General features: G+C 31.1%; 1 protein-coding gene across 1 annotated transcript; it reads right to left on the reverse strand.

Moving 5' to 3' along the window:
* Nucleotides 1-996: 996 nt before the first annotated feature.
* LOC130826747 (linoleate 13S-lipoxygenase 3-1, chloroplastic-like) lies at nucleotides 997-12032 on the reverse strand. The gene is made up of 8 exons (XM_057692317.1): nucleotides 11504-12032; nucleotides 9748-10028; nucleotides 6920-7157; nucleotides 5376-5699; nucleotides 4328-4521; nucleotides 3217-3518; nucleotides 2554-2817; nucleotides 997-2205 (listed from the first exon to the last, which is right to left on the reverse strand). The coding sequence occupies exons 1-8, from the start codon at nucleotides 11892-11894 to the stop codon at nucleotides 1449-1451; spliced, it is 2751 nt and encodes a 916-aa protein (XP_057548300.1). The 5' UTR covers nucleotides 11895-12032; the 3' UTR covers nucleotides 997-1448.
* Nucleotides 12033-12525: the final 493 nt, after the last annotated feature.

Genomic DNA, 12525 nt, shown 5'->3' on the forward strand with positions numbered 1-12525 from the left:
CAAAACCTTACTTGTTAAAATAGTACTTGCTGTTATCCGTCGTTGAATATTCCATTTTAAATAAAAGATGGTTGAGATTAGAATCTTTGATCTCTTGTCACGCTAACTTTAGATATCATGTCAAAGAACCAACACAACCATAAGAAGCTGATAATTAGGGCCTCATAATATATTATATACTCGTAGTACTTTTGTTTCTTTGATTGGATTTATTTAATTAGTCTTCAAACATTTTCATACAAAATTCTAATCCAATCAGTCAAGCAAAATATCAATCATCAATTAAAAAAATCCATTATCTACTATCAGTTGTATGGTTGTTAGCAAATGTAGCCATCATATTTGAGCAACAAATCATTTCATCATTTTCAATTAGGACTACATCATCATCATCCTACCTAGTGTATTCCGCTCATAGAAAAATTATGGACAAGGTCTTGGGAGGGAAGGACGGTAGCAACTCATACCCATAAAGGAGAGCATGGCCAAAGGAGTCCCCCGGCTCGAGAAAAAAGAAGGAAGAAGAAGAAGAGAAGAAGACGTAGCTACACGGGAAACATAGATTAAAAGCATATACATAGAATAAATAAAAAGAACCAACTACAAAAAACAAAAAACAAAAACTAATAATAAGAAACAAGAGAAACAAGAAGACGAGAACACCAAAAGGTAAACTACGAGGACATCATTAGTCTAAAACATGAATATGGTGCCTCCAACTACCCCTATCCCTAGTCAGGCCCTCGGAAAGGTTTAACTCATGTAAGTCAACTTTTATTTGCTCATCCCAAGTTCTCCTGGGTCTTCCTCGACTCCTCATATCTTCTACTATAATTCTTTCTACCCTCCATACAGGGGCGGCGAAAGTCTTTCTGTGCACATGTCAAAACCACCTCAATCTATTTTCGTGTATTATTAGGACTACATCGTATAGTTAAATAAATTAATTTAAAAACAATAAATTATGCATCGAATTTGATTCTAAAACACAAAAAAAACAACAAACAAGTTTCATATACAATAAGTCGCAACCAGTTTTAATTATTTCAATTTATACAAATCATACACAACTCTTACACTGTGTTTTAACATAAAGAAATAAAGGGATAAGAAGAAAAGGAAAGTAGAGGAATACAATTTCTCTAATTTGGATACCAACAGAGTTACAGAGGAGGAGAACGAAATGAAAGAGAGATAATCGGAGGGAACGAAGAAATCCTTTACGTTTTGTACTAAACAAATCCTTCCCTTCCCTTCCCTCTCCACCGTTCCCATACTATCTTTTCCTTCCTAAAATATTATCGAAACACACCCTATAACCTTCTTAACCCATTAGAATGTTACCCCATTTAGTCACTTAAGTACACTTAGAACTACTATACTACATGATCACAACCTCTTAATATGGGCTGAAATCTCCATAGTTAATCTAGGGAAAAAAGTAGTCTTTAAATAGTTATGCTATTAGGAACACCTCTACAAGTAACACCAGGCTCCGAACTAGGAGCCATAAGCTCATAAGGGATTACACCGGCACCACACCTATTCCTTAGGCTAGGATCAGAGTTCCTCTGGTCAATCTCCTTCTCTATCCTTCGTATCTCGGATGAAAACTCGAAGAATTTCTCGACGATTTCAGGGTCTCCAGTCCATGTCGAGGGTTGTGCACGCTCGCCAAGGTACTCTTCATCCGGGGAGTGCGTGGAGAGGGTGTCGATCACAGCAATGAACTTGCTAGTTTGCAAGACACTTGGGAGGGCAGAGAGGTAGAACTTTTGAGGGTCTGACATGAAGCTTGTGTACTCGGGATCATTCTCGTCAGGGATCAAACGGCGCATTAAAACTGGGCGATTCGGCATGTACCCTCCATATGGGTATTGCCCAAAATTCAGAGCAGCATGCTGGGCAGAGCCAAGCCATACAAGTGTAGTGATGATCCGCACAAGGTCCTCTGTTGTGTTTAGTTGAGGCCACCAGGTTGCATTTCGTACATCAGCGTGACCTACGTTAACAGCCTCGTAGTACCACGCTTGGATCTCCCAATCCTCAACCACCATTTTCGGGTGCTTATAGTAATGGGTTACATAACTTCGGACCCAATTTTCAATCGCGTCCCAAATTAGTAACCCATCAGCAGCATATGGATAGTCCTTAAGTAAAAGCCTTATTCCATGTGGTTGTGTACTATCTGGTACTGCAATTCCTCTGAAAATTTTCAAGTGCAACATAAATGTTAGGTGCATACCAATTCGAAGCACGTCGTTACAAAAGTTCTGGTTACAATTTTCACCGGAAGTCTAAAGCTTGACCCGGTGTAACATAATTCATCAATAAACTGATTTTTTTAATTCGCAATTCACTCAAAATGACCCTAAAATAGCCCAAAACCGACCATGATTCGCTTTTTTTGATTTGCGATTTGCAAGAAGATTAGTGAATCATGTGACAGTGGCTTGGCCAAACAGGTTCGAGAAGCCCTAAATTTTGGCCTGCGGGCTGATCAACTCAAGACTCAAAAAGCTAATTTTTGATTCCAAAAATAAATTTTCGTACCTTCTAATAAGATCGTAAGGGAGGCCTTCCATATCGAAACGCCAATTCTTGTATGCAGCGGCACTCAAATCCATACTATAGCGGCCAGGGGTGAAACAAGCCTCAATAATACCATCTCCGTTAATCAAGCCTTGACGAGCTAAAGCATTAATATGCAATGTGTATCTCATATGCGGCTCCAAGAGTTTGTAAATAGGATGCATACAACTCAGCTGCCTGTGTGCCGCTATGATGAATGGCTCCAACGCGGCATGTGTCCTCAACCTAACCATTCAAAAAACCGTCAAATTATACATATATACTTGTTAGAGTATATAACATATCCAGGGACTTCAACCATCAACTTAAACTTTTGGTTGAGTTGGTTTCTTGATACAGTATCAGAAGCTGGAGTGACAAGAGGTCACGGGTTCAAATCTCAACCACCCCTCATTAAAGTGGAATATTCAGCGCCAGGTATGACGGCCTATGTCGCATCCACACTTCTAGTCCAAAGGACTCTCGTGTGAGGGGTCGTGTTAGAGTATATATAACATATCCTAGGATTTCAACTATCAGCTTTAGCGTTTTGGTTGAGTTCGTTCCTTGACAATACACTTATGCGGGTCTTGTGTATAAGCCAAATTTATCATCACCATATTATAACTTTGATGATTTTCGTACCAGTGATGAATGAGTTGATGAGCCCCTGCATCATTCGCGCAGACGTGAGCTTTAGCTAGCTGCCAAATCCAATTACTGGTGGCATCTACGGGAGGATTTACGACCCTTTTGGACTTTGAGTTTGGTCCGGATGGTGGCAAACTTAGCTCGATGGCAATTGGCTTAAGTGTGCCGAGTGAGGTCAAGAAAAATATGGTTCGAGTTGCATACGATTTGCGACCATCAAGAGCGTTCAAGCGTTCCAAGAATGGGAGGTAAATGTCATGGTGATCCACCATGTATAACCTGTTTGTCTCCAAAGCCTGAAAAAATATGATCAAGTTTAAGTCATTATTGACTAAAATACCACAACTAAGCTCCTTACTTTCACTATTTCAAACAATTTATTGTTCTTTGGTTTCGCAATGGAGTATAATTAAATGGCTAATTAAATCATGTGCACTTCTTATTTATGTGAAGCTGTTGATGATTCATGCTATCAAGAGTGACGGATTCAGAATTCAAAATTATGGGGAGCACCAACGTGTTGAATTAAATTAATAAAAAATTCGGCAGAGTCTTATTTGTAAAATGAACAACCCAAAAATTTTTCATTACTCCAAATCGACTTGTAAGTAAAATATCGCAATAATAATTGCATGTCACTGCCACTATACAATAAAAAGGGCAAAATATGTCATCCACACCGCATCGTACGAAGTTATAAATTACAAGTTATAACGAGATCAAAGAAAAAATATATGCAAGTGAAATTTTGTTTGAATCGTCTAATAGCATACTTTTATAAAATTAACTTTTTATAATTTTTAGATGTGCATATTTCAATATATAAATAATTAAAATAATATTATATTGCATAAAAAGTAAAATGTAACAAGTATAGTGATTAATTTTTTTAAAAAAAAGATGGGTAGCCTATGCTATCCATTGTTATAATGTAGATGTGCCTATGCTATCAAGTGTCAATTAGAATTGACCTCGTTGTTATTATCAACAAGGGTTATGTACATCCAAATCTCACTCTAGGTGAAAGTCATTTAATGAAATTCGGTAATTGGTAATGTTATGTTGTTGCAGAATGTGACATTATTTCAGAGCGCAGATCGCTTACCTCTTGCACCGACATCCCGTCTAAGTACCCAAGAATGTGCTCTTCTTTAAGAGCTGATTCAACGGAACCATAATTATTCGGGTCGAGCTTGCTAACTGGAGGGAATGATTGCATTCTTTCAATACCGACAGGGTTTACACCAGCTAAAAATTGTCTAGCAAACTCATCATCTCGCATCCAACCCATTTTATCCTCTGAACATAAACCATGTTATATGTTACTTAAATTAGCTAAGAGGTTCACAAATTCTCCTAAATTAGCTAAGAGATTCGCAAATTCCTAAACGAGATACTCTTTTGGTGAAACCATTTTTATTGGACTTACTTATATATATTCAGTATATCAAATTGATCACTTAAAATTATAAAGTGACCAATTAGAAAAAAGAAAAATTATATAGAATAGTCCAATCTATTGACTAACCACGAATAATCCCAACTTTAGAGGTAGTTGCGTAGAGTAAACTCGGATAACCGAATGAACTGCTATAGTATGTAAATACTACAGCCATATGATTCACTAATCTCCTTGCGAATCGCGAATCAGAATAAGCGAATTATGGTCGGTTTTGGACTATTTTAGGGTCATATTATGCAAATTCCAAATTCATAAAACACATTAACTAACGAATTATGTTGCACTTGTAAATACCAAAAAAATAAAATGAAAGTTAATGTAAAATTACAAGAAAATTTTGAAATGTTACATAAAAAATTTTGAATAATAAAAAACTAGAAAAAAATTTAAACATTTTTAACATTTTTTTCCATATATTATTTTTATTTATCTTTTTCAAAAAAAATTGTTATCATAAGTCATCCGGTTATTGAGTTCATTCTAGGCAAATACACCATAAAATTTGAATTATTTATGAGTAATCAATAGGTGAGATTATAATAAGAAAATCATAAAAATGTTAGATTATTCAAGATAATTTTTTCTTATAAAAATAAGCTAATTCATGGGTCAGCATCAAGGTGAGACATACTCCTATAAGAAGAGCTGAAAGAAGAAAAACACAAAGAATAGATGGATTTATTAAACTTACTTGTTATTATGACAGGAGTATCAAATTTGAGCAAACCCTGGCTAGTAGCCTGAATTTTGTGGACAACTTGGGGAAGTTTCTTAAGAAGTTCATCATGTAAACCGAGGTTAAGGAGCAGTCCTTCACTGAAGAGACTGTCAAGGTGCTTAAATCCTGTGAAATCATGCTTAGAGGATATGTTGGTTGTTAAGGATGGTATCAAATTGTGAAGTACTGCTTTAAGCCTGCAGAATGAGAAGGTTCCCGCCTTCGACTCCTCGAATTGTTCGTCTCTAGGAACGTATATTGGTAATGGCTTCTCCACTCGACTCTCATAGTTCATATCTATGTAACATTGGAAAGAACACATATTAGAATTCTGGACTACCAATCAAAAAAAACATGTTTAATACTCTTACAACATTGTTATAGATTACCCTCGTGATTGTTGTATTTGACCTACTAGTGCAAATGGTCTGATATGATCTGTTCTGACACTAAAATTAAACCAAACTAAAAATATTAATTTGAAAATTTTTTAGACCAGACCAAAGCACCAGATCGGACCAGATCAAACAACGATCTGGTCTATGATAATTTTTTGATTTTTATATTTTTTCTAAATTAATATGTGTTGATGTAAATATTTTGTACCTACAATTACCAAATATAATAATTTGTAATTAATTCATAGTATCAATATCATTTTAGTATATATATTATTATAAAAATAATTACATCTCGATATATCAAGTTAGCGACCTATACTTTTTTAAAAGAACTATGGTTTTCAGTTATAGTACAGTTTACGATCGGGTTTACTATAAAAGAACAAGACAAGACCAGAAACCATAATTTTTTTTGAGAAAAAAAGAACAAACCATTTATACCGTAGACCGGACCAAATACTAAAACTACGGTTTGGTCCGATTTAGTTTGTGGTTTAGACCAAACTTTGTTCAATCATAATTTGGCCCTAATGGCTTCACATAAGAAGGTGGAATATAGCAATCTAGATGCAGGGCCGAACCTGAGATTTTAGGGGCCCGGGGTGAAAGATAAATTATGGGCCCTAATAATAAAATATATATTTATTTAAAAAATTTATCATATCAAAAAATGTTACACACCAATAATAGAGCTCGATATTATCCGTTTTTTGATAATTATGCAATTTTAATTCAATAATTAGGAAATAAGGTAACAATTATCATTAATAATACTTTAATTTGATGGTTAAATGCACAATTTAATCACACAAGGTTTCAAGTTTAATGCATATAAAAGCAAAATTTATCTACTCTTTTCATAGGCCCTGGGCACAGGCCATTTTTGCCCTTATCTAGGACCGGCCTGTCTAGATGGGATAAGTAATAAAATCATTCCTCAAGATTGCATATTTGGCCCTAAAAGCTCCACATGAAAAAACGAAATATTATATTAAGTCTCTACCATCAGCATACTTGACCTTTTGTTCAAGATGGTACTCGAAACAAACAAGTTAATAATGTAATATAAAGTAGATATTATAACCAATGAATATTAGTTGGAGGTATATGGTTTACCTGTTTCCATAGGAGGTCTACCAGTACGACACCGTCTAGGATATGGAATCGTTTCACCTCCAAGAATCGGGCGAACATATTCGGATCCTTTATCCGGATTCCCCAAATCGTTGTATATATCATAGTCATAGATCCTGTCCGACATTTTTCTTTCTCCTATGCCATTGCCTCTTAACTCTTTTAGCTCCTTCTCCCTTAATGCTTTGAGTCCTGGAGGTGTGTTATGTGGTAGATAAGGCTGCACCCACCAAAGAAATGAAATTGGTTATTGTTTTTTATGCTTTATTTACTTAGATGAATACGACTATGGTCCATTTTCTAACAATATCACAAAAAAACACATTGTCAACTGAGTTATGCTGACTAATGAACTATAATAAAGAGTTTGTTAATATATAAGGCCCGTATTCTAAGGCCCCTAGGCGGTCAGGAACCTTGAATGGATTTAGAATCGCCCCAGTGTCTATCACCTGCACTCTTGTATTTCAATACTCTTATTCAATTGTGCTTAGAGCTATAAATCATGCATCAAAGTTAAACTGACTCGAAATATCATTTTAGAAATCCATCTATAAGGTACAATTTCTAGCAATTTGATAAAATTATAAATAAGGTGATTTATATTTAAAAGATTTATTTAATAAAAAGTTACCTAGAAAAATCCAACATTTTCATGATTTTCCTACAATAATCCTACCCATTGATTAACTATGAATAATCCCAACATTGAGGTTATTTTCCTAGAGTAATAACCCCGATAACCGGATGATTTGCTATAACAAGTTTAATGTTTTAAAAAAATATAAATTAAAATAAAATGTCGAAAAAATAGTTAAAAAAATGTTAAAAAAGAAAAAATTGTCAAAAAGTACCTAATAAATTTTTCTTTTCCAAAAAGTACCTGATAAAAAGTTTTGCCAAAAAATACCAAACAAAATTTTTTCTTTTCCAAAGAGTACCAAGTAACGTTTTCCTTCAATTGACCGTCAAATATAACGATTGACTGGTCAAAATCGAAAATTCTTCTTCCTCATCTTCAATTTCTTTTCCAATTTTATTTCGATTTTGAGTAAAAAGTAGAAGAAGAAGATAATGAGGAAATTAAATATGAGGAAGAAAAATTTTTTATTTTGACCGGTCAACCGTCATATTTGACGGTCAATTGAAGGAAAACGCAATTGGTACTTTTTGAAAAAGAAAAAAAAATTTGTTAGGTCTTTTTTGACAAATTTTTTTTATCAGGTACTTTTTGAAAAAAAAATTTATTAGGTACTTTTTGACACTTTTCCCTAAAAAAATTTATGATCTTTTTTATCAAATAAAGATTTTTATGTAAATTTTCAAAATTTTATATTAATTTTTAGTTTACTTTTTTGGTGCATTACCTACTATAGTAGGTCATCTGGTTACTTAAGTTTACTATAGGCAAATACTCCTATAGTTAGAATTATTTATAGTTAATCAATAATTGGAATTATCGTAGAAAAATCATAAAAAAATTGGATTATAATAAATAATTTTTCCCTTATTTAATTCATTGTGTAAAATAATTCTAGAAATCCTAGGTACATTTTATTGTTAAGAAGGTTGACATTGAGATATTTTAAGGAAAGTGCTGCCTAATTCATTAAGATGAATTTGTGGGAGAATGATTTGTTGGTGCCCACATAAGCACATTGACGTAGCAATGAGATTTCTTCATAAGAACCAAGTAGAAAAACGTGACCAAAATGATCCACTACATACTATATCACCAATCCATCTAAAGCTCCATAAAAAGGTTCATTTTCACTTAAAGTAAACAATTGAAAGATAACACATTTATCTCATCAATACAGTTGCACACCATTCGATTTAGCACCTAAACCAGAATAAATTATTTATTGAGTTCGGGAATTTTCTTAAATTAATATACGGCTTATCAATTATCTTAAACAATTATTTTTTTAAACATTTATAGATTAGTTTAGGGTTATTTTAAACATTCATAGATAATCTAGTCATAACTTTAAAATTTTTGAATTGATATATATTAATGCTATTATATGTTACAACTTGGTATAAAAAAAATACCTAACTCTAATAGGTTATAACACCAACTTCAATAAGTTATAACACTAACTTTAAATAGAATTATACAACGCGCGTTTTTCTGATAGTTATGTTTTTATTAATAATGGGCCAACTCATTTGTGACACGTCTTTTCATAAAGACGATCTCAAGTAAAAATTTGTGAAATTTAAATAGTATATATCATAACAAAAATAAAAATTATTGGCAAATTTAGCGGAAGGGGTGAGAAAATAGATAAATTTCATGAAACATACTTCAGTACATTGCAATTCGGAAAGTCGTAAGATATTTGTTAACTTGTTTTGACCTCATTTTGATTTGATTTCAAGGTTGAAAAATTCAAAGGAAATAAATTTAGATTTGAAAACAAATACTTAAAGAAAATTCATAAGAACTTTATTGGGTGTATGTCGGTTTCCAAGACGCAATTCATAATAAATTTTTGAATTGTATACTAAATTATGTGTTTAAATCTCTTTTACCCTTCTTTAAAAATTATTCTGTATAATCTTATATATTATTTATCTATTGTGAATAACTATTTTCTTATTGATTATTTATAAATAATACATTTTTGTACATTTTTTTCTAATAGCACTCTAACAACATTTTAATCGGCTACTGTAGATGAACTATAAATATAGCTTTATTAACTATAGTTGGAGAGGCAAATTAATAATTAGGATGTTGAATATGTTAATTAAAGAGCTAATAAGCCAAAATCATTAACAATATTAAATAAAATAATAATTACCTTATTATGAAAAAAAATCCTCTTGCCTTGAAGATCTTTGTAAGATTGAACCCAAGAGTTACAAGGGAAATGAACGGGCCCACATGCAATATTTTCAAGGGTAATACTCTCTAAATAAAACTCTTGTTGATGGTTGTTGGTAACCAATATTGCTCCAGGAACTCCAAAATCTGAGTCAATAATAAATTCTGCCAAATAATTTACTCTTTCTGCTTTCATTTTTGATTTTTTTGACCAATCTTTCAACACTGCTTCACCGCTTTTTTTGGGTCCTCTTGCTCCTAATATTCCCAAAAAATATATAGTATAATATTTTTTTAATATATAAAATATAAATATGGACAAAAATCTAATTATACAATATTTAGAATAGTATTAGTTAATGAAAACAGATTTGAAATACATGATTTGGATGTATTTGAGGATACGTAATGTAACACACTATATTTATCTTTTTGCATGCTTAGGACCCCATTAAGTATTTCATTTTCTATTTTGATTAAATATTTTATTTGTTTTTGACATTCAGTTGTTATGAATCACTAATAATTTATATTTTACTCTCAATTTATAAATTGAATATACAATTAAGATCTTATTTACTACGTTTTAATGTTTAATTTTATTAATATAAAACGTTTATACTTTTTAATCAAATACAATTAGAAATATTTAAAATTAAAATAGTGCATCGATAAGTATTAAAAATGACGATTATATAAATGTTTCTTGAGATCAGTAGTATCAATCAATTAATTAATTAATTAATTTTATTAATTATTACATGTAAGCTCAATTACATGTAATGCTTTATTATATTAAACAATCTTTGTTTTCATGGACCAAACCACAAAGTCTATTCTTTTTTACCACTCTATAAATTACACTTAAAGGATAAAAAAAAATATTTGACATTTGCTATTTTTCTACAATTAAATTTTTAAGGTTTTTAAATCCTCTATTAAATTAATAAAACAATAAATTACTTTCATTCATTTTATCAACCAATTAAAACTAGAGATAATTAAAAACAAAACAACAGCTAGCTTTCCAATCAATCAATTAAGTTCTTAAATGCATCGATAATTGAGATATATATATATATATATATATATATATATATATATATATATATATAATATATATATATATATATATATATATATATATATATATATATATATATATATATATATATATTTAACCAAGGTAATTACTTCTATTTTATATTTTGGGTATAGGGTGAAAATTAAAAGTGGTGGGCGAGTATTAGTAAATAAAAAAAATGCATAGGCAAAGCAAAAAATTGAAGTACTGTAAATTTGGCACCTATTTGTTTTACATTTTTTTTTTTGAAGTTTTTAAATTTAAAATAATTACTTAAAACTTCTAAATTTAGGGGTTTTTTGCGATCCGACATAATGCGTTAAAGTTGATATATTTCTATTGAATTGACCAACTTATGTATATTTAGTAGAAATACTTTAATACATTAAAGTTGATCCCTTATAATGTTTAAACTATCAATTAGAGAAATAAGCTAATTATATAGATTTATCTCACCATAAAAGAATCTCATATAAGATGAATTAAAAAATAAGTAATTAAATTAAAATCAAAACAATATAAATTAATGTGGTTAATATATAAGACTCTCAAATTTTTTTGACCTATACAATCAGACACCTCATACATGCTCAGAATGCGAAATAGTAGAATGAAATTAATATAAAAGAGAAAATAAAAAGAAACATACTTGGGTCAACCTCAGTGCTAACAAGCTGAAGAACAACATTTCTACCAAATTTCTCAGCAAAATTATCAAAATGTTTAACAAAAGCTTCTTTAAAATCCTCCTTAATCTTCTTTCTAACAGTAACCACAGCTCTAATCTTAAGTTTTGGATCACCAGATTGATTATCATTCAGATTTAAACTCAGATCAGACGGTGGAGATGTATTGATCAAATAATAATCTTCACTTACAGCAGCTATTATTGGTTTAACACCATTTAATAATCTTTTTCCTTTATTAAACTTCACAAATTCTGCTTTTCTTCTTTGATGATTAAATCTTTGGATTAATAACTTTGTTGATGAACTTCTTTCCATTATTGAAGTGCCCATTATTTCTTTTGCTCCTGCCATTTTTTTATTTTTTTATTTCTAAAATTAATCAGTTATTTATTTATTTATTTATTTAGAAAGCTAAGGTTGGGAAATGGGAAAGGAAATAATAAAAGTATGAGGGGGTGGTAGGAGGATTTAGACGATGTAAGCTTAGAGAGGAATGAGTGATGAGGAATTATATAGTGGGGAGTAATTGAGAGTCAATGAGAATGGTCGTGTCAACACGTTTGTCTCGGTGCTTCGTGGACAAAATTAAAATTGATCAATGAAATATCTGGTTTCTGACTTTTTTTTTTTTTTTTTGTTTCGTCCAATACTCATTTTGTTGTTAATATTTTGTGTTTGTGCTGAATTAATTTCATTTTAAAATTATTTTTAACAACTTAATATACGACAAAAGGTTAGGTTATAAAAAATAATTTAAATGTGAGATATTTATTGTCAATTAGTGAAAAGTTAGATGTCAATTTTTCCTTTTTAATATTGCAGCATCTTATAATTTATAATTGTTTGGAAAGTAATAAAGACGTTAATATTATTGAGATAGGAATTAAAATGAGAGAAGTGTGTAAGAATGCGTCTTAAAAATAACAGTTTTGAAATTTATTTTAGCGAACTACAATCTTGAACTTTTTCGGAATTTGATGAG

The sequence above is a fragment of the Amaranthus tricolor genome, chromosome 11 (genome assembly GCF_026212465.1).
Source record: "Amaranthus tricolor cultivar Red isolate AtriRed21 chromosome 11, ASM2621246v1, whole genome shotgun sequence".
Classification (NCBI taxonomy): Eukaryota; Viridiplantae; Streptophyta; class Magnoliopsida; order Caryophyllales; family Amaranthaceae; genus Amaranthus; species Amaranthus tricolor.

What these genes read in the sequence shown, in the direction of transcription:
- LOC130826747 (XM_057692317.1), bottom strand. Translation starts at nt 11,894, where the DNA reads ATGGCAGGAGCAAAAGAAATAATGGGCACTTCAATAATGGAAAGAAGT. An exon ending in ACGGGATGTCGGTGCAAGAG is followed by an intron (nt 3,519 to 4,327) that starts GTAAGCGATCTG and finishes ATATTTTTTCAG; the next exon opens with GCTTTGGAGACAAACAGGTT. An exon ending in CCTTACGATCTTATTAGAAG is followed by an intron (nt 2,206 to 2,553) that starts GTACGAAAATTT and finishes GAAAATTTTCAG; the next exon opens with AGGAATTGCAGTACCAGATA.